Consider the following 25,546-nt stretch of genomic DNA (forward strand, 5'->3'; position numbering starts at 1 on the left):
TAGCTCTTTGAGAAGCTGATAAAACTGCTTAACAAGTCTGATGACACAGCCTCAGTGACTGATCGAGATTAGAGTCAATGCTCCCTTCAAAGGTTGAAAAACTCATTACGCACGAAGCCTGAACTCGGCCACATACAACGTTATGACCTGCCCGCAGATCAAATCCAGCACCTGTAGCTCTTTGAGAAGCTGATAAAACTGCTTAACAAGTCTGATGACACAGCCTCAGTGACTGATCGAGATTAGAGTCAATGCTCCCTTCAAAGGTTGAAAAACTCATTACGCACGTCGATATGGTTCTTTTGTGCCATGATATACTAGTTACCTAATTGAATTAGGTGGTGTGTGTGGGTGTACGTCAGGTATTATTAGCCATGATGGTACATGTATATAACCATTAATGTAACAGACTCTGCCTGTGGGGTAAACAGCTGATGCTGTAGCTAGTGTGCTGTTCTTGTCGATTGATTTTAACCCATTAGTGTTGACTCTTACTTTAGGAGATAATTGAAACTGAAACTACAAAAATGTACACTCGATGTGTTTTTGGGTGCCACTCCAGTTTTGATACACCAATTTGGGTTATAGACCTAATGGGTGATATGAATAAAGACTAGCAAATGCTTTTACTTCAATTTTGTACAGAAAGGCCTAGTGTAAATGTACATGGAGTTTTAGATAAAAGCATTTGCTAGTCTTTATTCATATCACCCAATGACTCTGACAGTGGCTTCAACTGAGTCCATATGAAGCTGTGGGCTGGATCGATTGTTTGCTTGCTTGTCCAGGCAGGCAACTGGTACAACATGTTCAAATAACTTTGGTTCCATACATGTCTCGTTCTCAATTTATGATAAAGTCTAAATGTCATCCACCTAGTGGTTTTACTATAAGAGAAATTCATCCATTCATATTAGGCCTACCAGCAGGCAGTATCACTAAACCTCATCATGAAGGATTGCCAACTTCAGGCACGAATGAAAAATCCCAGTTAACAGTAGCTTTGGGAATGCTGAATCATGCAATGTGCATTGACATTTCTGAACTAAACTGGTTCTGTTTCATCCTTATCGGACATGACCTAACCCCCCAAGACTGTCTTATCTCGTCCGCTGAAATCTCCATGTAAACCCAGTGACTTGACAAGATATCGATACCGTTGTCATAGCGAGCGTATCGAGATTGAACCGAGGCGCAAGGCCATAAAATATTGATGGGATTGTTCTGGGAAACCGGGCTTTGAATGACAAGCAGAGAAATGGTCACCAACGGTCAATGCTGCAACTTGGTTACGGAGGCTTGGCAGATTACATGCCTTGTAAAAACATTGGTGGTTGCTCATGCTTAGGAAATCTAATAATGCTCCGTAGTTGTGGCAAGCGTGGGCGAACAGATAATTCGAGATGAATTTTTATGCCCGGGGCTGAAATCTATCCAATCCAAAATGAACGCTGGATTGATTTTCCTTTTCCCATTGGCTGGCACTGCGGGGTGTGATTTCCTTAGTACATTTGGTATGACGTGGAGGGTGCTCTCTCTGTTTTGACTGGCAGAGTCATTTGTATTGCTGGTTTTATTTTCGTAAACACTGGTTGTCCCGATGTTGCTCATTTTTCTGCTGTTGCTCTCCCAAGTCCCCTCACCTCTTACTAAGTACCTCGCTGCTTTCAAGAGCCTGAAACACTAATGGACCCTGTTGTCGTAAAATATTAATGGAACCATTCAGTAAAATTGGCAATCTATTTCTTCGTGTACTCGGTGGAACACGGATGCACCGGCAATCTATAAAAGTAATGGCTACTCAAGCATTCCAGCCGCCAGAATCTACAACCCATTTGTGTCATGCAGAACCTTTTTTACGTTATGGTGATGTCTGAGTCATAGTCGAGGGTTAGTTAGTTCGGGACAAGGGACTTGGCAAAAATGTAGTTTATGACGATAGGTTGCTTCTGCTCTCGTATTTTATGTTGATATTATGAATATATTTTTAGCGTGATTCTGATGAATCATCGTTTTTAGCTCACCTCTTAGCAGAGGTGAGCTTATCCCATACCGTGGCGTCCGTCGTCCGTCGTCGTCGTCGTCGTCGTCGTCGTCCGTCGTCCGTTAGCAGGGCACGTTTCGTAACTGTTAGAGCTATTGAGTTGAAACTTGGTACACATGTACCCTTATGTAATGACACCTGGGAGACCAAGTTTCGGTCCGATTCGTTTCATGGTTTGGCCACCAGGGGGCCAAACGTTAAAAGTGAAAATATGCAATATCTCCCTTAATAGTAGTCGGGAAATTTTGAAAAAAATATGGTAGGTACTTCTAGCAAAGGTGCATCATATATCCTCCGGGTTTTTGATTTGACCTCCTTTTTAAGGTCACAGAGGTCAAATGGTGTAAATTAGCCGTTAGGATGTAACGATGGCACGTTTCTAAACTGCAATGACTATTGATACCAAATTTGGTACACATTTACCCCTTAGTCAGGTGATCTCAGGGACCAAAGTTTGGTCCAATATGATTCACCACTTGACCACCAGGGGGCAAAATCCAAAAACCTTAAAAATGTGATTATTCCTTAACTTCTTGCCCGATTGCCACCAATTTGATATCATGGGTACATCTAACCACCATACAGTATATGTCACACAGGTTTTTAATTTGACCTTCTTGTCAAGGTCACAGAGGTCAAATGGCGTAAATTCGCCGTCAGGCCGTTACTATGGCACGTTTCTTAACTGCAATGACTATTGATCACAAATTAAGTACACATGTACCCCTTGGTCAGGTGATCTCAGGTACCGAAGTTTGGTGCGATCTGATTTGCCATTTGGCCTCCAGGGAGGGGGCCAAATCCTAAATTCTTCAAAATGCCATTATTCCCAGTAATGACTTGCCCGATTGGCACCAATTTTATATCATAGGTACATCTAATTCTAACAACCATTCAATGTGTCACCCGGGTCTTCTTTGATTTGACCTACTTTTCAAGGTCACAGAGGTCGAATGTACTGTAAATTGGCCATTTTGGGGAAATTGTAATTGCTTGGACCTACATCAAACCTAACACTACATGACACAAGACCATGCTCTTTATCCATCTTTCCTCCACATGAGGTGAGCACAATGGCCCTGGCCATTTCATTTTGGCTTTGTCCTCAAATTCGTACTAAAAAATTTCCTCTCTTGTCCTGATATCTCTCTCAGCTATGGTGTGGGGTCCCAATTTAGGCCCTTCCTCAGTAAATGAGACTGAGAGAGCAGGTCTGTCTAACATTGTCGGTTTCTTCTCGCCAAATATTGTCATGAGAAACCAATATCTCAAGTTTACAACCAAGTTTTAAAGCCATTTTTTCTGAGAATGTCAAAACTATTTCAGAATTATTTCCATTTCCACTTACATCTTTCAAAGGTATTCACTTGTTTCGAATTGTTTTTTCAGCTCTGGGGATTCAACGGCGCGGATTTGGAACATGAACGATAACAGTAATAGTGCTAATCAGTTGGTGTTACGTCACTGTATACAAAAAGGCGGAACAGAAGTACCGAGTAATAAAGATGTCACGTCATTAGACTGGAATGTAAGTTGACGGATAAACATAGCGGATTGTGTTCAAATAAGGAATAACGTCTTTCAATCGGAATAACGTCATTCAATCGCTCACTGTGTTCGATGTTGTTGCCTTCTGCCAGATTGGTGATATGCGTTGAAGTAATGGGTGGATCTTTGGGCGGCAGAGGTCTTTTTTTCAGGAGTAAACCAGTGTGTCCTCGACGGTGTCTGCTTTGATGGCGCACCTTCATGTAGAGCCCCCTGGTGTCACCAGCTGGACCCTGTTATCGTTTCTACATAGCTCTGATTGTCTTGTGGGTCAGGGTGTCAAAATCTTAGACGAAGAAAAAAGCTTCTTTTTTGTCGCAAATTACATCGGAGCCTCTCTTAGCCTGTGCTGGGTTCAAAAAGGCAACACAGGTGCTATTACATAACTCGGCATTAGTGATGGTCTAATTACTGCTTACATGTCAGATAGATGTGTTTTTTTGGTAATAGCGATAGTCTGCTTGTGATTGTCCAGACTTACACGTAAGCAGTTGTAACAGATGTTTTTTATAGGACTATGAAATTGTAGTTCCGAAAAATCGCTATCTGTCCATAAATTTTCGTTTTTGAAGTTTCGAATTTGGGGAACAGTTTATCAAGAAATATAGTACTACAAAATTTGCATCGCAAAAGTTTTGCCAATACTATGGTTCTAAAAATAAACTGACACTAATGCCAGGATGTTTTCGATAACTCTGATGATAACAGCCTTTGTACTTTGAACTGGTGTCCAACTTTCCGGTTGATAAAAATCTCAATTGGCGTCTGATATTCAGTGTGACCTGCCATTCATAATTCCAATCAATCTAGGCCATGAACGAGGATTGTGTTTATTGAGGCCAACCAGTCTTGTGGTCAGCCAATCTGTCTTGCTCCAGATTTGCTTTGTTGACCTCATAAAATTGATCTCACGAAATGTCAAATGGTGCAGAACCTCTTGTCCGGTCAAAACAATGTGGTCGACCCTTGTAATAGATCAGGAAAATATCTTGACCTAACAGCAGAATTTAAGTGCAGAACCTTTTGTCCGGTCAAAACAAAATTGTCTCGACCTAAATAAATACCTGACCTAAAATGGCCAGGAAGATTTGTCAGTGGTTTATTCTTGGTCACGCTTTATCTGTTTCTGGCAAAGTGAATATTTTCAGATACTCAAAAGATTCAATGAAATATAAAATTTTGTTCAAATATTTCATTTTCTGTTTGAAATCACCCAAAATCAGAGTGCCTGCTTTGCGTAAAATGATATTTTAATCCGGAGAAACCTTTTTGAAACCAGGGAGTGCACATACTATACTGTGCCATCATCATCATCGATAAGTTATTCCCTGCCCCAAGAACTCCTGCCTCGAATCTCAAGGCAATACTTGGGGATCCTCAGGAGGCAGTTGCCCCAGACCTTTTAAAGGATCGCTAGAGGCAGAGGTTTGGAGGAGCTCCCAAGTGTACTCGCGGAGATTCCACTCTTTGATTAGTTGGGGTAGGATACGCAATCATTTCTGTTCACGCGGGCGTAAGTGAGAATTTTGCTCGGAACTACTCCCTGGTATCCTCCAACCCATTCATTATCTCATTCTCTCTCCAATCTAGACCATTACAAAAAATTTCGGTAACCCAATTGAACTGGGGTCACGCGTTTGCCCTAAATTACGATTTGACCTGCATTGTTATCTTTGGAAATATGATTTAACAGCGATGAGGATGTTTGACTTAAAACTGGGTCAATTGGTACTTCACATGTTGTGTAAGTGAAACAAATAATACCTTTGTTAGTTAAGATTGGGTTATCAGGGCATTAACCCTTTGGCTCTGGTCTCATGGCCAGGGGCCACTCTCCTCAAATACGTGTGTTGTGATTCTCCTGCCCTGAGTTTTTGTTACAAGGGTGCCTCCCGCTTGTCATACCCTGAGTGTTTGGTACCTTGATGCACTACACATGGTGGTTTGGATGCATTCCAGAACCAAACTCTGTAACTGGACTCTGGAACTCTGTGTCTCAATATCTAGTACTGGCCTGGCATTCTCTCCAACTCATCCTCCCTTTTTCTCATTTCTACAACTCGACTTAGAAAAATTGTTGGTTGCAAATTTCATTATATAAATCACAATTTGGAAAAATACCATATGGAGTGTTTATTCGGAACTGGGGTTGTGACCTTTATGTGATACATTAGTCAGAAAACAAATATTTGCCAGCACTTGTGAATAGGGGTTATCACAAACTATAAATCATTTATTGGTGGGTTTCTGATACTGGTTGCAGACGTCATCATAATGCATATCATTCAATTATCCTCGAAATTCTGCTGTACTTGTCCTCTTGAAGGTTGGCTTGTTTTCAGGGCAGGTCAGTGTTTTTGCAAGTTATTGTGTAATTATTGATTTCCTGGCTTGGTTTAATAAATTGATGACTGTAGTTTTGTTTTACAAAATCAATATTCTAGAATTGGAGTGATTTCTGGCATGGGTTTATCAATCAGGCTTGTATTGAATGAATCAAATGTCTGGAGTTTGTAGTCTGTTATCTGTGGCACAGCACATCCAATGAGGTGTGATGTCTCAGGGGTTCGTGTGAAGGGCCAGAAAAGCGAACATTAACCCCTGATTTCTTCAGGATGGACGATAAGAAAATTTAGAAAAGGTATAAATGTGCTGTGCCCTGTTGAAACTAGCTGAAACACTAACCACTAAGAGACTGACAAGTGCTGCCCTAATAGAGATGTGTCCTGATTAGAGAGGTCAAACTGAATGGAACAACCATTTCGGGTCCAAAACTGTGTCCTTAGAGCGAGGGTGTCCTTATTAGTGAGGTGTCTGCTAAGGGAGGTTCCACTGTTGTTCGAAATGTTCACTGCTCTTATGTGAATCAGACGGACAGGTGTAACATGTTGATAAAACAGTCTGAGTTGATTGCTGATCCAAAGTCTGACTCTCGGGAAGTTCAAATTCCCATTTAATTTTTGAACTTGACACATTTCGAGGGGAGCCACTACTGCTATCAACCATATTTTGCCTTATTTTGAAGGGCCCTCAACAGTTAGGGATCAATCTCGAATACCAGTTTACACCAGATGTGCTTGAGGGTTCTGAGGTCAACTCAGTCACGGGTTTCACACTGATAAATTTTTTAAACTTTTCAGCAAGTTGAGCTATTGTTGTATGGTTGTAAATGCAGATCAATCAAAACTATTGATTATATGTTGTTAATTGATTATGTCTGAAGTGCACCATCAATCAATATATTGAACGATTAAAATTTTTTAAATTGTGTTCGTTTGAACTGACACATTTATAATCGTTAAAAAAATTGATGATTTTCGTCAATATTTTTTCAGTGTGATGGGACGTTATTAGCAACGGGTTCTTACGATGGTTTTGCAAGAATATGGAGTACGGACGGTACGTATATAATGAGGAATTAGTTGCTACTTTGTCCTAAGAGGTGGCGTGGTCTGTTGAGAGTGACCTCCGCCCTCCAGGGTTGAATGAAGGTCTTATGTTTTCTGATTGCAACATTGCAACCTAGTGTAGTCGTCCTTTCATCTGAGAATTGCAGTGGGGTAAAAAGCCTATTCAGTGGTTTTCTGTGTGTTCTATTAAGATAAGTTTATCAAAGTTGTGTCTGCCAGTAATACCTTCCCTGCATACCCATAGCAGGATGGATAAAGCAGTGTAAAGGCCTTTGCGTCAAATTCGTAAAAGATTTCTAACAACACCTTCAAAAACAGGCTAATTGCTCCTTAGCCCAAAAAACACCTTTCAATAATAATTGAACCCAAGATGAGGTGAACTATTAGTACTGAATAACAACATTCCTCAGGTGAAACGATGCCAAGAAAAGAATGGAAAAATGTTCAAGTGAATCATTCATGTCGTCTTTAGTGGCAGACATGTTGCCTTTGGGTTAGTGTATTCATTTCAAGGTCAAGGTGACGTCTGGATATAATGTGAGTGCTTAACATAGAATTAGGTCGATTTGACCTACTTTCTGGTTGCCATTTGGCCATCTTGTGATGTAACCATACTCTAAATGCACTCTGAGCAGAAGTTGCTATCAAAAGTTAGCTTATGTCCGAATTGGTCAATGAACTCCCATGTTACAAGGTACTTGGCTTGGAATTGGCTGCACAGGGGCTTATTAAAGCTTTCTCTTTGCCTGCCGTTGATTTGAGTAGGATTTGTCTTTAGTAGCTGAGTGTAAGAAGGTTTCCTATTCTCAAACAAAGGCTTAAAGGTCACCTTTACTTGGTTAGAAATTAATTGGCATTAGATTTAGAAAAATACATGAGTGAAGCACAGGTGACCTTTATATTGCCCCTAAAACCAGCAATCTGTTAAAACCAGATCTCACCGAGCACAAATAATGCACTCCCGAGCTTTTCTCTCGGGTCATTTGAGGCAATAGTTCATCAGGTCTAGTGGGTTGAAACTTTAATCAAACATTTCAAAGGTCTCTGCCAAAATTCAGTCCTCAAGTACAACTGACCTAGATTTTCTTTATGGAAAATTAACAAAGAGAAAGCTTGTTTTTTTCTCCGTGAATTCTAAACATGTTTGTCTAACCCGCGTAAATAAGCCAAAAATAGGACAGCATTCCAACCAGAAAAACCCATAGTAAATAAATGTACTGATGAAAAGAGAATGAAATTGCTGTAATTTAGTGACATACTGCTCTATATTAAGGCCAGGTTACTTCCTTTTGGCGCAAAAGTCCCTCAATTAAATGCTGAGAAATTATGGCTGCAGCTCAGAATATTAACAGTTTGTCAAGAGGAGTCTGTTTTAGCCAAATTTGATGGTGATAGTGTGGAAAACGTTACAAAATGTCAGTACTTTGTGATTTTTGAGTGCTAAAAGTACTATTAGGTCTGAGCAGGGTAAAGATTTCAAGGAAGCATTACGCTTTAATTTGCTATGATTAATAAACGTAACGTACAAGTCATCTCCACTCATGCTCCCTTCACGGACGAAGACACAATGTTTACGCAAGCTAGTGACTTTTTCAAAATATCGTCAAAGTCAAAAACAGGGCTGTGAGACGGTGTCAACCTACTTTTGATATTATGAAAGGTCGCAGTTGAAGTGGTTTGTTGATGATATTATCTTTGAAGTTGTTTTTGCAAAAAACTGAACGAACTTGTGTTGTGTTAAGCCTCAGTAGAGAATTTTTCAAACAAATTTGCGCCCAGTCAATTCACGCCGAGTGCTCCAGGTGGTAAATATTTCTTTAATTTTGAACGCCATTCTATTCTTACCTCATCTTTTCCTGTTTCAGGCCGTCTAGTTAGTACATTAGGGCAACATAAAGGTCCGATTTTTGCTTTAAAATGGAATAAAAAAGGAAATTATATTCTAAGTGCAGGGGTAGATAAGGTAAGTAAATTGGTGAAAAGGTCGCAATTACCACATAAAACAGCGTCATGAAATGGTTGGTTCGATTGATGCTTTTCACGTTTTGGAGAACTGCCCTTCATAGATAAAAAAATCTCTCGAAAGTGGCGAGAAATATTCAAAAATGTAAACGTCTGATTCTCAAGTGTTTTGTTCTGAAGTTTATGTCGTAATCTTATCATGGTTGTTTTACTGAAGAATATCAGAAATAAAGTTTAAGATGACATCATTTTTTGTTGATCGACGTAAACATTTCGCTGGCAGACCTTGAAAGAGACATGGTAGTGTCGAAAGTTAGTCTCAACAAAATTCTATGTCTGTCTACGAAAAATTGTGTTATCTTATACTTTCTTTCTGATATTGTTCATCTTGATCAACACAACATCTTCCCATTCTCATGTTTTACTGAAGACGCACATTGTTTAACCCAATAACAACTTGTGTCGAGGGACTCGATGCCGCAATTGACTGATGACTCAGCGATGTAAACAGCACAAAATATTGACATTTTCTGCTGTAACCTTGCCCCAGTTGTTCAACAGGCGGCGAGCCAAGTTCTCGGGGATTTCCGAAAAATTCAATTGGGAGCATCCGTCTGGGAATTGGAACTTAGGTTTCAAAGGTAACAGACTTGGATGAAACATTTCATCCATAACTCATCAACCTTAGATTCTGTTGCAAAATATGATAGCTCCAAAGGTAAAAGTAATGATTTATGGGACAGCAGTCTGACAGGGAATTGAACCCATGGCTCCAAGGGTGATAGGCACCGTGGCCTCATGTTTATGAACATCGATGTTATCTCCTTTGCCGCACAGACGCCCAAGATTCTGCACCAGAGATCCGGCAGCCGGGAATAAATGTCCAGAAATAATCAGAAAATGGAAAGTCTGGTGTGTGACTCATGTCATGGCAAATAAACAACCCCAGATATCGAATAACCTTTACCCAGGAATGTCACGGAATATGATCAAGGGTTTGCGATCGTGCATTAGCAAAAGGTCAAAGTTTACGCTGAACAAAATCCGATTATGTGCTGTTGTAATGAAAGGAGCAGGTTCTCCATTCAGCAAGTCCCGGGGAAATGTGGCGACGTTTATAAATTTCTCTCACCTAATGTATCATATTTGGAGTATTTTTTCGTAAATTGATGAACTAGAAGTGAATGAAGTGCCTCAGATTGCTATTCATTACCGGTATGAATATGAGATGAATTTATTGATTTGTCCTTGCTTGAGGGTTAGGGTGGTCTTTGAGTATAGCTTGGTGGCTTCAAATCAAATTTGTTTCAATCTGAAAACATGCTGTTGTCCAGGTGATATTTCTTTAGTTATCTGTATCACAATATAATTGATGTGAATATTTCTTTCTTGCAGACGACAATAATATGGGATGCCAGTTCCGGGCACTGTACGCAGCAGTTTGCTTTCCATTCTGGTGAGTATACAGAGCGTTTCGTGGTGAGACGTAACCATGGTGATGTTTGTTTTCCTGGAAATGAGCCGAGTAGCAAGGGTAGCTGGTTTTGTTACACTGGAAAGAAGTGCTGAAAACCGTTTTCATCCTGTTGAAAGTATTGAATTGCTAGCATAATAGCTCTAACTTTTTCTCATTATTGGCTGGAGAATTACATGAAAATGTTCTGTTCTTGAAAGAGATCGGCAGAAATTCAACATACTTGTCAATACTGATGATATTCAGTAATGAAATGATGATTTTGCCTTTCAGCCCCTGCGCTGGACGTAGATTGGCAGAGCAACCAGAGCTTTGCTTCGTGTTCTACCGACCAGTGTATACATGTATGTAAACTAGGTGTAGATAAGCCTATCAAGACATTCCAGGGACACACGGTAAGAGTGCCATCTTGTCTTTCTAACTTTCTCCTTGATGGCATCGGTGCTAAGCGGCTTCAGACCTGTGCCGATCTACCGTGCTGAAGGACCAATTTTCCAGTTTTAAGGGGATCCTGCGGTAGGACCGGCCCAAGGTTCCAGTTTTAAGGGGATCCTGCAGAAGGACAGGCCCTAGTGTCTACTTGAAGGAACATTCCTGTTTTGAAGCGGGACAAAGTTTTTGCTGAGATTTCACTGCGTGAAACGTGGCCTTGAAATTTTACCGATGTTGAAATATTCCCGTTGCGTGTTTCAGAATGAAGTGAATGCCATCAAGTGGGACCCACAAGGCAATTTCCTGGCTTCTTGTTCAGACGATATGACGTTAAAGGTAAGACATTCTCGCTATTGTTGGTGTGAGCTCGTACGTAGGTAAGGAGAGTTGAACATTAGTGACTGGCTGACTCATCATTCTTTGCGGTCACACTCACAGTCTCTCTGTGTTTGCTCTCGTTAATGTTAGCGATAATGCTGCAAAAGACGTGTGTCAACACTAAACTCACTTATTTCATAGATTATAGGCAATATTTAGATCTATTAGGGAGATTTTGAGTCAGAAATAGACTTATTTATACTCATTTGCCATGTGGTTTGAGTGTGAGAGGGAAGTCAAAAGGAAAAAAATTGAAAAACGTTTTCTTTGCGCCAACCTGCTGGGCTGCAGCCTGGCACCCCTGGGTCCAGCTTGTTGCCCCAACAGGCTGCTAATAGTCATTGGAAAGCCATAAAGGAACCTCAGTTTTACTTCCCATTCATTGATCAATCAACAAGGGCTACTCCTAATGAGATATCCTTGAAAAACATCCATGCATTGATCTTATGATGTCCCCAGGAGGGGTTAAGGAGTACAGCCTGTTGTTTTCCTTTGCGTGGGTTATTTATGTCGTTAAGAAAGAAGTCTTCTTGTTCTGTGTGTAAATAATTGATAACACAGCTGCCAGTTCCTTCGTTGATAGATTTTGACAATGGTTCATCACGGATGCAATACACACTTCATTATGGTGTACACTGTATAGATCAATACAGATTAATCTGACCTCTTTCTTATAGAGAATTGGGTCAGTTTCCTAGCATGCTGACACCATGTGGTACTCTGTGGAACTGACGGTTGTGAATAATATTGGTGTTCTTTATGGCATTCTTTATTACATACGTGCGGGAAGAATTATGACCTTGATATCAATGAGGCAATTTGGATTAATCTCGTGCCGTCACAATATGTTCCATGTGTAGGGTTGACTAATAGCTACTTATGTGCTGAGACTTGTATTGTGTGGAGTGGTTTTATGTGGTGAGAAGCAGATCTATGAGGAATTACTATAATGACCTATTTCCATAACAGTAATAAGAATGAGGTCAATTTCCTACTATGCTGACACCATGTAGCAATGTACAGAACTGAATTATAGTGCCACGCTTTTCAGGTTGACCGGTTGACGATTGGGAGGTTGGGATCAGGGACTTATCATGGATACGGGGAGAAATTCTACGCAAAAGTCGTCCTCTTTCTGCAGTGTTTTGTCAGTGTTTTGACCTGTGATAAGTTTCTGTTCTCAACATTCCTATTTAAAGGGCAGCTGGCACTGAAGCAGGCTTTTAACATTGCCTTTAATGCTGTTTAAAGGTCTTCTTCCAGTGAGTCATGTTCGCATACAAAGTCTTTGCTCGGAGGTCTGGTGTTGTCACTGTCCAGAAATTTCCAATTTCATTTGTTGTCAGTATCTGGCCTAATTCCAGTGCCGACAACCAGGACCGCATTGTCTGAGGGCATTCCTCTGTTTGGTTCGGTTCGAAGAAGGATTTGAATTATCAATCTATGTGGTCTCGTCAAAATCTCCATTTGAATTGGCCCCCTCAAGAAATTATAAATAAAAACATATCAATTATAGTGTGGGATTTATCTTCGATGTAAATAATCTCTATTCTGTCATAAAGGGATATTAATCATAAAAGTAATTATAGTCGTTATGATGGCATTTATCAGTTGCCATGACGACTGGGTTGTTTCGGAAAGATTTGGTGAGCATTCAATTATATCGGCCTGTCTGAGAAGAATTGATGTCACACAGCGGTGTCATGAAAGATGTTGTGAAAAATTGCCTTCGGTGATCAGATGTGAGATATATCTTGGGAAACTCCAGAATGCAGCAGTATCCAGTGTGGCGTCCCTATTTGTTAGAACGCTCCTCCATTTGGGAGAAATTTGCGAAAAAACTAAACTTGGGACCGTGATTGAGTCTCTTCCCTCTAAATTCTGCTTAGTCTCGTTAGAGTACATGTTTAATGGAAATGTTGTGAAAAATGAGGGAAGCTCTCAAAGTACACTAAGCCTGATTTAGGAAGATTAAAAATGTGTTTTATGGTGTCGTTAAAAAGATGGCAGTGAGTGGAAATAGACCGGATTTTCCAAGTTGGATGGCAAAAAGTATAAGTGACCTGGATATTGCCAGTTGAGTTGTCCTTTTTACAATAATGCAAATTTTTGGGTTTGAAACATGATCATCTAAACATACTTGTTTTGCCAGCTTGATGTAATGTAATCCTTTTAATTTCTTTGAACTTGTCTTTATTCATGAAGCTTGAAAATGTTGTGAAAAAAAGACCATATTTTGCAGAAATGTGCCAGAATATTGAATATTGCATAACATATTCCATTTTTTGCTAGAGTCCTAAGCGCTCACATCGAAACCTTTCCAAATGTACCATGGAACATCACCATAATACAGGCCTTTCAATTACGTGGTGACCTCTACACCCTGTTTTTTTTTAGCCTATTTTGGGGACATGTTTTTTGGCTTTTTAGCTTAATTTGGGGACATTTCATCGCGCCAATTTGCCTGAACAGCGACGTCATAAATCAAAGTTAGTGACTGTTATCACCACATACACCTGAAAAATCATAATTTTTAGGGTAAAGCTATAAAATTAGGCCATTTGGATGAGATTTGGTTATGTCAGGGGTCAAAAAACGCTTCAGGGGGTCATATTATTAAAAAAAAAATTAAAAAAAAAAAAAATAGACCTAATTTGGGGACATCCTGTACGGCCTACACCGTTATACGGTGTAGGAATCATGTAATTGAGAGGCCTGTAATAAAAAGTTCATCTCCGGTTACTCAGATATTCTTCGGTGAGGTCAGTCTGTCGAGTTGTCTCTTCAAAGAACGAAGGGTCTGATAAACTCTTGAGGCATAACAGTCTCTAATGATCTCTTTTTTAAAAATACATGTCAATTAGATGTTGCATGGTATTTCTTTGTGAAATTGATGTTAAGGAATAGCAGTTTTAAGCCAGGCAATAATACTGGCCTCTCTTGAAGTATCATTTAGTGTGCTCGATTCTCTAGAGCCTGTTACGCGTAACTCATCCAGTCAACACATAATGAGGTAACTCATTCCAGTCAACACAGAGTGAGGTATAACTCATTCCAACTCAACTTAGTATGAGGTGAAGGCGAGATGGCAGTTCCTTTCAACGTATTGAATAACTGGAGCAACATCATTGTGTTACAATATGGAAATGGTGTGAGCCACACTTTAAGCTAAAGTGTTGCTGGAAAAAAGAAGAATTGTACTCTAGGAAAGTACATGTACTTTCTATCAGAATAATAGTGCATGTACTTTCTCGCATGAAATCGGAGTTTTTTTATGAATATGCCATTAGCACCTTCTGCACTATTCATTTGGCCGTCTGCTGTATTGATTAATGAGTTAACCCTTGAGCCCTCAAGACGCCCGTGGACGCCGGCAGCTTTTTCCTTCAAGCGCCCAGGGACGCATGCGATTTACGGGTGACGTCTGCTGTGAAAGTGCTGAATCAAAACGTCGTTCTATTTGAGCCGATGTTTGGAGCGAGTTATCTGTTACTACTACAAATTTCATGTTGAAATTGATAATTTTTTAGGAATTTTTTCTGGGGGAACAGATGAGAAAACAATTCAAACGCTGGAGTGCTAAGGGGTTAACGTAATGAGAGTGAGAACATGTGAAAGCGACTTGACACGGGAAACACACTTGATTGAAAACCATTATTTGTGTTTACTCCTAAATTTCAAACAAATATTGTATAAAACGGGTGTTGTATTTTCGTGGATTTTATGAATGACATTGATTTGTGAAAATATATATCACGAAAAAACAGAAAGAAATTTTGAATTTCGCCAAAAAAATTAAAATGGTGAAATTATATTTCAGGAATTTTTGCTAATTCGCCAAAAAAGAGGTGCTAAAATATGGCAGTTTAAATGAAAATGAGAAATGAAATTGTACTCAAAATCTCTTGATTTGTCTTTGCAGATATGGAGCATGAAACAAGATGGGTGTTTGCACGACCTGCAGGCACACAGTAAGGAAATCTACACAATCAAGTGGAGTCCGACGGGCCCAGGAACGATTAACCCTAGCGCACCTCTCATCTTAGCCAGGTAACCAGGGGTTCCCTTCCTCTCAACCCCAGTCGACTGTCTCATCCAATAAATCACTTGCTACGATGAACTTAACCAAGAAATGTTCAAGGGGGATTTGAAATTGTGGACAAAACATTCATGAATGGACTAGAGACACCTCTCTATTACGGACAGCACCTGTCAATCCTTAGGGTGTCTTCAATAGAGAGGTTCTATTGCATATTCAATACTGTGTCGATGCTATTTAGCCGGTTGAGCTGCGCCTGTATGTAATACCTTTCTTACGTGTGATCGGCCTTTGTGAAACAGACGCGCCAAAATCAGCTAAATAGCGTCGACTCTGTATTTTGTGGATTCATCAACAAAGGCATTGTGTTTCTATTTTCAGTGCTTCATTTGATTCCACAGTGCGATTGTGGGACGTCGAACGGGGCATGTGCATACATACATTAACAAAACATCAGGAACCCGTCTACAGTGTTGCATTTAGTCCGGACGGGAAGTTCCTTGCCAGCGGCTCATTTGACAAGTGTGTCCATATATGGAATGTACAGGTAAATAGACAACTTAGTCATGTTAACCCTTTTCTGCAGAAGCCATTATTTGGCCTTGGCTAGCCCGAGCGGAGCAGTGGTAACAATATGATGACTTTTATCTTAACGGACGAATAATATTCAAAAGTGGCGCCATCTATAGTATTTGGATTAAACCAGTGTTTCCTGAGTTGGAGAGGCTGTGATTCTGTGCTGATGAATCAAAATTGTAGGGCATGAGCACTATGCACGTCACTTGAACATCATGGGGATGTGCCCATGACGTATTATGCACGTAACCTGTGGAAGATGGGTTTTAAGTTCTGTTTGCTCAAAAAGATTTGTAGCTCGTGGGGGGGGGGGGGGGTCTAACAGCTGATGACATCAACTTGATTGCATCAACTAGGCACCAATAATCAGCGATTATGGCAGGAGCAATTCTTGTGTGATGGTTTGCCTGGAATATGAATGAAATGGCCAGGGCCATTGTGCTCACCTCATGTGGAGGAAAGATGGATAAAGAGCATGGTCTTGTGTCATGTAGTGTTAGGTTTGATGTAGGTCCAAGCAATTACAATTTCCCCAAAATGGCCAATTTACAGTACATTCGACCTCTGTGACCTTGAAAAGTAGGTCAAATCAAAGAAGACCCGGGTGACACATTGAATGGTTGTTAGAATTAGATGTACCTATGATATAAAATTGGTGCCAATCGGGCAAGTCATTACTAGGAATAATGGCATTTTGAAGAATTTAGGATTTGGCCCCCTCCCTGGAGGCCAAACGGCAAATCAGATCGCACCAAACTTCGGTACCTGAGATCACCTGACCAAGGGGTACATGTGTACTTAATTTGTGATCAATAGTCATTGCAGTTAAGAAACGTGCCATAGTTTACGGCCCGACGGCGAATTTACGCCATTTGACCTCTGTGACCTTGACAAGAAGGTCAAATTAAAAACCTGTGTGACATATACTGTATGGTGGTTAGATGTACCCATGATATCAAATTGGTGGCAATCGGGCAAGAAGTTAAGGAATAATCACATTTTTAAGGTTTTTGGATTTTGCCCCCTGGTGGTCAAGTGGTGAATCATATTGGACCAAACTTCGGTCCCTGAGATCACCTGACTAAGGGGTAAATGTGTACCAAATTTGGTATCAATAGTCATTGCAGTTTAGAAACGTGCCATCGTTACATCCTAACGGCCAATTTACACCATTTGACCTCTGTGACCTTGAAAAGGAGGTCAAATCAAAAACCCGGAGGATATATGATGCACCTTTGCTAGAAGTACCTACCATATTTTTTTCAAAATTTCCCGACTACTATTAAGGGAGATATTGCATATTTTCACTTTTAACGTTTGGCCCCCTGGTGGCCAAACCATGAAACGAATCGGACCGAAACTTGGTCTCCCAGGTGTCATTACATAAGGGTACATGTGTACCAAGTTTCAACTCAATAGCTCTAACAGTTACGAAACGTGCCCTGCTAACGGACGACGGACGACGACGACGACGACGACGACGACGACGACGACGACGACGACGACGACGACGACGACGACGACGACGACGACGACGACGACGACGACGACGACGACGACGACGGACGCCACGGTATGGGATAAGCTCACCTCTGCTAAGAGGTGAGCTAAAAAGGATAAGAAAACAATGATATATTCCAATTCTCTTTCTCCATTTTCAGTCTGGTTCATTAGTACATAGTTACCGTGGTACGGGCGGCATATTTGAGGTTTGCTGGAATCATCGGGGAGACAAAGTTGGAGCCAGTGCATCAGACGGTTCTGTAAGTATCATAAAGAATACAATGAAAAGTAAACAAGCGGTTTAAATCACAGCTACTTCCGATTGTATTTATTGCTGCTATGTCCCTCTTTGCTATGAATACATCTTGTTCGAAAAGAAACTGAGACACAGAAATAGCAGATTTTCAAAATCTCGAGTTGTAAATTCCTGGAAATTTGCTGAACTTGATTTTGTTTCATTTTTACAGGTGGTGGTCCTTGATCTTAGGAAGTAGTAATGGTCTACCTCATCACGTGGTTATAAATAGACACATGTCATCTCGGCCGAGAGATGACGTGGCGTCGCCGTATTCCTACAGCGGACTCCCGACCGAGGCGCCATGACGCGTGCTGGTCGAAGTCAAGGTCACGCGGGCGTAGGAAGGCGAGTCTTAGACGAAGTCGTTTTCTGATCGGACCAGGACCATAGTCCGGTTGGTGACATGATCGAGATCAGGGACAGGACTGGAGATGGTTTAAAAAATGGCCACTTTGGGTTCTTTTTGATTTGAGGTCAGCAGCACGGAGGATATTGGAGTTTTAGGCAGCAGACCAAGAGCATGCCTTTTCCGTTTGGTTACGCAGAGCAGGATTTGTGGGGTGTCGGAAAATGGACTTGAGATATTTGAAACATTACCAGTGGTGAACTTTCTGTGCGAAGTTTTTATGTCCCTGAAATATTATGTTGAGGCTTGTGTTCTTGAAACGAAATCTGAAGCAGTCTTTGTTTTCGACATATGGCAATATATTGACAGGTAACTTCTTGAAATTTAGTAAGAAATTTGATAGGTGACAGTGGGGGGTGGTAAAGAAAAACAAGTCTTGGTGTTCTGAAGTAATTGTAATTGCGAGGGTTTGTCATAGGTGGCGTTGCTGTGTTACATGTGGGCATTTGTTTTGACAAAAAATTGAGGCCGTAGCAAATAAATTCAGTGTTTCAAGTCCAATAAGATGATGGCTCGGAAAAGAATTTCAGGCACATGATTTGTTTGTGATATAGTCTGTGTAGGATCAGGAAGTTGAAATGTACACTGGTTCTGAACATGGCCATTGGAATATCATTAATGGCAGGATGAAGGTTGTTTAAAAGTCGCTTGATCAACTTCAACTTCAGTAAATTTCAACAGAAAAATGACGACACAAAATAATTCTAATAGTACACACTGGTAGTTTCATTTCAATAGGGGGTTGATATACCAGTAAGCGGCGATGATTTTCACTAGCGATGTGTGTCAAAAGATATCAAAACTCTTAACGAAATCGACATCATGTCTCTTGTCACAACAATGCATACCCTATTGACAGTCAGTGCTACTACGCGAAGGCCGTGGGTTCACTGACTGAGGCATGATGTCACTGTTTTTGAGGAGTTCTGTTTGACTTTTGCGAGGTCTGCGTTGGTCCGGAAAGGCTGATGAGGGTATGGGTTGACATGTTACGATTTTTGAGAAGTTAGTAGGTGTGTGCACTCAAAGGATGAGAACTCGTAAACTCAGTTTAAGCTTTTACATGATCTAGGAGGGAGCTTATGTGTCCCAGATTGAAAGCTCCGACTCTGATTTGTATACTTTTTGATGGCTGAGGGTTCGAGTGACGAAGTTATTCGAAGTAAGGGAAAGAGAAGGCTTGTCTTGGTGCCAACGAATGTTCTTTAGAAATCATGAAGTTTTTGTATCGAGGAATAAACCATTCACCATTACGAAGCGACAGGACGAGATTTTCAATGGCTACATACTTGGTCTACGCGTTGACTGTGTCCATGTTACAAGACGTGGTCAAGGTTTTCAATTTCATGTGTCCCTCGGAACACATTTTAAAAATGTCACTTAACCCTTTGAGGCCAGTTCGAGTCGCAAAGCCAACATCTATAGAATTCTGTTTATCAAGGCATTCTGATTCTAAAAATGGAAAAGTTGAGAAAAGATAAATTCCTGACATTAGAAAATTGAATTATCACAGAAAAATCTTGGCCAATTTATTGATTTAAAATGCACAGCCTCAAAGGGTTAAACTGATGTCATAGGGTAATGAATCAGGTACAAAAATGTAGCACTAGGGCCTCCTAATTTTGCCCAACGACAAATGGTTTGTTCGCTTTCCCTTGGTCTGTTTTTGCCTCTATTTTTTCACTGTTTGTAAATTCATTTTGATAAAGTTGTGTTAATTGAATTATGTATGTGCAGGGACTTGATGCTGTTACATGCTACAATGATTCCCTGTTTCTACGAGGCTTATCTCCACATAAGCAATTCACGCACAAGGTTGGTTCATGGCAGTGTGGCGTAGAAAATGATGGCCTTCTGTGTGATATGCGGGATGAATAGCTTATGTGGAGATGAGCCTTCGGTGAAAAGGGGCTCCATAAGTCTGATTGTTAGTGGGCTGCTTTTGACAGTTGTTTCTTTCAGTGGGTATCCGAGTTCAAAATGAGGAGTGGAAAAAAATCATGAATAAATCTTATTGGTGAAAGATTACAGAAATTTGCAGTTCCTGATATTTTTTGTTGTATCTGATAAACCCTCTGTAATTACTGCTAATCTCAACATGTTACTACACAATGTCAATAAGGGAATTATTTGCTAAGTTAGCCTAGCTTTGATTAGCGATATTTAACTGGAAAACATTGCCTGCTAGCCATGGGTAAAATTAAAGATCTTTGAGTACCCAGAGGGCCCCTGAATATTGTTGATGGAACATTACAAGGCATGCCCCTGCCCCTTCACTTCTAGTATCCAAGAAATAACACTACAAGACTTCTTGTAACATGGTTATTAATGTGAGAGTTGTACCCTAGGTGGCACTAGTTGTCCCAAGTGGTGATGTTCGTACACTTGCCGTAGTATCACAATCTCCGTCGTAAACAAACCACACTTTTGGGTGGTTGGATGTAAGTGTGGGAATCAAGGTGTGCATGTAGATGTTTTCGACTGAATTGCCCTCTCTGGAAGTGTTTCTGTACAAGTCATTGAAATATCATAAATTAGCATTTGATTTTGATACTTTTAAAGTGATACAATTGGTTCTCTTGACGAGCTTTGGATGATCAGCATTCGAGAGTGGGTGATTTTGTCATAATCAAATATACAGCCGCATTAAAATTATTTACCGCCAATTTTTTGTGCGTGTTCTATTTTCCACGATTTCACAAACAGCTTCCAATTATCATAAAAAAATGAAAATTGCAAGAAAAAATTTTTTGATGGGAAATTGAAAGAACCCTCTCATCTGCATGGCCCTTTGATTCCTGCTGGAAAGCACACACTTAAGTCAAAAATAGCACACTCCCCACTAATACTCGTCAAGAGTTTTATGAATGGGATGAGTTCGATGTTTTTGTGTTCTGCATGGCTCGATGAAGTTTTGAGTTCAGTGGGTATAGATAGTCACATGGTTGGTTCGATAAAGTCATGTGACTGTCACGTGACATGCCAGTGTGATGTTTTCATATTTACTGTCCAGATCGTGATTATTATGAACTAGTTTTGAAGTTTTGATTGGTTCTGCAAAGTTTTGGACTAGTTTCGAGCAAGTTTGAACACGCTTCAAGCTAGTTTGAACTAGTGTTTTGAACAGATTTGAACAAGTTTCAAACAAGTTTGAACAGTCAAACAAGTTTGAACTGGTGTTTTGAACAGGTTTAAACTACATGTAGTTTCAAGCAAGTTTGAACGAATGTTTCCTGAACAGGTTTGAACTAGTTTCAGACAAGTTTGAAGAGGAGTCTTCTTCTGCTGAAAATGAGAGAGTTCATATAATAGTTACAAGTTTTTAACTTCTGGGACTGGAGCATATTAGCTCATGTTGTTGCAATCTCACATGTGCATTGATGTAACTAAAATTTGAACTTATTTGGAGCAGTTCCAAACTGAATTTGAACTTTTGTTAAACAATTTCAATCCGAGTTCAAACTTGTTTGGAAAGACTTCAAGCTTGTTGTCTCCTTCTTTAACTAGTTAACAGATAGATTTTCAACCGTATCAGGGATCTAGCGAGAGACTTTGTTTTCACTATGTGTACAGTTATAAACATTGAAGTGATGACAAACTTTTTTATGTACCACCCTTTAAAGGACTGGGGATACCAAATGCGGAATAGAGAATTGTAGTAATAAAAATCGTCCTAATTTTGAAATTGTCGTTCCTGGTAATAAATTCCTTGAATTGAAGTTCAATTGGATACTGATGAATCATGATCATAGCGCTATAAAATCACAGCCAAATGTGCTTTCGGTTGGCCAAACTATGAAGTTTGATCCAGAGAAGAGACCTGAAAAAGTAATATTCGTCAGTTCAATGAATATTGTCATCAAAGGGGAATTTATATAACCAGCGCTTTAGCATGCTCTAACCAATTTTACAGCCCACGAAATTGTACTTTCTCATATCCTGTTAAGTCTGGCTAGGATCAGTTGGCTAGGTTCGGCCTGATGATTATGTTGACAACAGGATTCCATTCAGAAACTTGCGTATGGGAATGAATTCCATAGAGTGATGACTTAGTGGTGAATGAATTGCCTAGAGATGCAGGACGGGCATTGATTTGCTCTGACAAAATTCCCTTTGAGATCTTTTTGTCACAGTTTTGTGTATTGGTCATGCATCTCATAAGAATAAGTTACAAATTTTTTATCTGTTCTGAAGCCAACAGCATTAGTATCCAATTGAGAACTTTTCCCTAGCGTTGTGGTGCGACAACTGACGCAGATATTCTGGTCCCTGGAGAATGTATCCTGATAATCTCCATTGGTACACCCCCCTCACATTCACACTGAACTCCTCAGTCCTAAAGGTGGCTCGTATTAAATACTGTAAATGTAGCAATGCCACGTTGATCAACCACTGGTTTTGAAGTGGCATTTTTAGTACGCTAATTAAATATGTGTTCGCTTCCATCCCACTCAGTTCTGGCGGACAGAAAGAGACGTGAATACTTCCTCTACAGGGTGATTCAATAGCGCTGCGCCAAATTCACTTTGTCTATTTTAAGCTCAAGAGGTTATAAGATCAAGATGTTATGACGCAAAGTCCATGTTTGACAAATCGTTTCCAGTAAAGTCTAAACTTGGTTGTGACTAGCAAAATTGGCGCCTTCCCCTAGAGATATTTCGGAGAACTTAAGTTGCACCATTCAAGGATAGTTCCCAACTTTACAAGAATCTGGGCAGTATGTCAGCTTACTGAGCTGGCCCTGGATGACCCTGGGAAAGGGGTAAATTGGGATACTGGTTCCCCAGGGTGCAGAAATTGTGACACTAGCCTAGATAATGGGTGATATGAATAAAGACTAGCAAATGCTTTTACTTCAATTTTGTACAGAAAGGCCTAGTGTAAATGTACATGGAGTTTTAGATAAAAGCATTTGCTAGTCTTTATTCATATCACCGAATGGCACAGAACCCTCTTTTTGGGAGGCTGAGTGAGATGGAAGCAACCTTTTGATGACCTATGTGGAATGCTAAAAACTTGAGACAATGTTTAGATATTGTTGAATTCTTTTGTACTTTCTTGGGGCAGAACATTTCATCATTGGGGTCCTTCGTAAACATTCACTAAACCTGTGGTTGAATTCACTTAAATTGTCTTTAGGTTTAGTTTATTTGCTTATTTCGTATTGCAAACTTCACGCACAGAAATTGGTGGTCTCAATCATTTGTTGAATGGACTCTACTTGGATTTACAGATGCTTTTTGACCTTATCTTGTGTCTTGATTTTGAGTTTAGCCAAAGATTATAAGTAGGATTTATGTTCTTATCCCAGTGCTCTAATTTATCAAATTTTCTCTTCGATAAATTGATCCTTTTTCATCCAAGTTTTATTGATACAAATCACCTTGGTATCCCATTGCACTTTCTGTAGTGACAGGCGTGCTAATTTCCTCAGTGATAGCAATCATTTCACATGCTTCCTACTCTAGAAAAAAGAGTGCTGTTGTTAAGCATATATGTAAGAACAGAAACTTATCTTTAAACAGATAAATTTTGAATTTGATTCACCAATAAAATATACTTGAATATTATTAACATTTCATGGTCCTTGAACTTCAATGTGGGAGAAAAATATCGCAGTTTGGATGAGAAATTTTGGGTCTCGGCTTAGATATTTTTTCGTCTTTTCTTGTTAATTGTAATTCTTGCCCAAATTAGCATAGATAGCTTTCTGAGGAATTTTAGCATTCAGTCGTAGAAGATGTTCAGCCGCAGGGTAGTGAATTGTGGGAAGGAATGTACCCAGTGACCTCGCAAAATTTTGAGCTGGGTTAATTTCTTTGTAAGGTACATTAAACATCTGAATAAATTGCTATATTTTGATAATACATCATTTGTGCTCTTTGTTTGTTTATTTATGTTCTTACGTCTTTTTTGTTGAGGATGTGCATGTGAGACATGGAGCATGGTTATTATCTAAATGGCTTCAAAAATTAATTGAGGAGGATCAGCCAGGTTGTGCCAATGTCTCCGAGGACAGTTGTGACAGAGACAAGTGTCTTGACCAAGGAGGTACAGCCATTGTCTGTGGACAACTGTAGGACCAGAGGGTGAAAAATACGACTAATTGTATCTTGTGATATTTTGGATGTTTGATACCAGGTAAAGTTGAAATTAAAGCCAAATCTTTCGATTAATAGGCCTTCCCAGTGCATTTCATGTGCATTTTGCAATTGGGAACCTGCGGACGAGACTGAAAAAATTCCTGAATTGCGGTTGTTTCGCTCCCTGCTCTTTTCGCCCCCAGTCGTTTCGCTCCCTGGGACTTTTTGGTGAGGATTGAGAAAGTACGCTTGGAAAGTACAACTACAAGTCACAGTAGATGTGCTTTCCAGGTTTTCAAGTCTATAAAGAAGGAATCGTTTGGTCATCTGCTATGTGATCTTGGGCAGGTCACTGGTCTTTCTTTATCATTCATCGGTCATCAAGAATGTGATCCTGGGCAAACCCTATCTTCTCAGCGCCGAACCACGAAGATCTACGTGGCCCAAATCCCCCTCCCCTTTGAGCTGGTTATCGGAGTCTCATGGACTTCATGAAAGAACTACGCCATCGCCATCTTCAGGGCAAGGTAGAAACTGAAAATACCAAGGAAAAGCCCAAACAATATTTTCAGTGTCAACCGTGCCCTGAAGATGGCGATGGCGTAGTTCTTTCATGAAGTCATATAAAGGTCTGAACTATCGCCCTTGGATACGCGCCTGATAAACGTTCATGGATGAAAGTAGAAAGAAAGCTTTTAAAAAAAAACGATATTAGATTCGCCAGGGTTTGAATCGAATTCGAATCCGCGCCTGATAAACGTTCATGGATGAAAAATGGAAAGAAGACCTTTTAAAAAACGGAAAAATACATTCGCCGGGGTTCGAACCCGTGACCACCCAATCTAAAGCGCAGCGCTCTAACCGCTACTGGCACCTGTTGCATTAATGGACCAGTAACAAAGGGTGCTGATAGAACGGCTCGTTGGTCTAGTGATACGATTCTAGCTTAGGCTGCGTGAGGTTCCGAGTTCGACTCCCGGGCAAGCCCTTTTGTTGATAAGTTGGCAAAACGTCTGTGCTGCCACCCGTTGTATCAATTTTACACTGCAGGAGACCTGGGGAGGGAAGGTTGCTGGTTCCCCATTCACCCTGGATGCAATCAATCTTCTAATAAAGGATGCTCTTATCCATGTTTTTATTTCTACTATATCGACACGAGCATGCAATTAATATCTCGATCATTTATCAGCGATTTACAAAAACTGTTGAAATTCATATCGAGCCACTCTTTGATATAGGAAGGCACGTGTCTTGTATGTCTCCCTGTAGAGACCATGTCACAACCAATCTGATGACAGTAGCTGTCACGATGTCCCAGGTCTAAAGAGTAGGTACCAGCCGGCTTCACTCGTCCTAGACCCTGTCACAACCGATATGATGACAGTAGCTGTCA

The 25,546-nt window shown here is 40.3% G+C and overlaps 1 protein-coding gene across 1 annotated transcript in view; it reads left to right on the top strand.

The window, feature by feature from the left end:
- Window positions 1-23,942, top strand: part of LOC135494266 (F-box-like/WD repeat-containing protein TBL1XR1) — a 38,485-nt gene extending 14,543 nt beyond the window's left edge. Inside the window, exons 6-15 of the mRNA XM_064782171.1 lie at window positions 3,434-3,572; window positions 6,928-6,991; window positions 8,868-8,965; window positions 10,360-10,420; window positions 10,712-10,833; window positions 11,132-11,206; window positions 15,171-15,298; window positions 15,669-15,834; window positions 17,525-17,626; window positions 17,834-23,942. Coding sequence (XP_064638241.1) covers window positions 3,434-3,572; window positions 6,928-6,991; window positions 8,868-8,965; window positions 10,360-10,420; window positions 10,712-10,833; window positions 11,132-11,206; window positions 15,171-15,298; window positions 15,669-15,834; window positions 17,525-17,626; window positions 17,834-17,860 — 982 coding nt within the window. The 3' untranslated portion in view covers window positions 17,861-23,942. The remainder of the gene's footprint in view (window positions 1-3,433; window positions 3,573-6,927; window positions 6,992-8,867; window positions 8,966-10,359; window positions 10,421-10,711; window positions 10,834-11,131; window positions 11,207-15,170; window positions 15,299-15,668; window positions 15,835-17,524; window positions 17,627-17,833) is intronic.
- Window positions 23,943-25,546: the final 1,604 nt, after the last annotated feature.

This window comes from Lineus longissimus, chromosome 10 (assembly GCF_910592395.1).
Source record: "Lineus longissimus chromosome 10, tnLinLong1.2, whole genome shotgun sequence".
NCBI lineage: Eukaryota > Metazoa > Nemertea > Pilidiophora > Heteronemertea > Lineidae > Lineus > Lineus longissimus.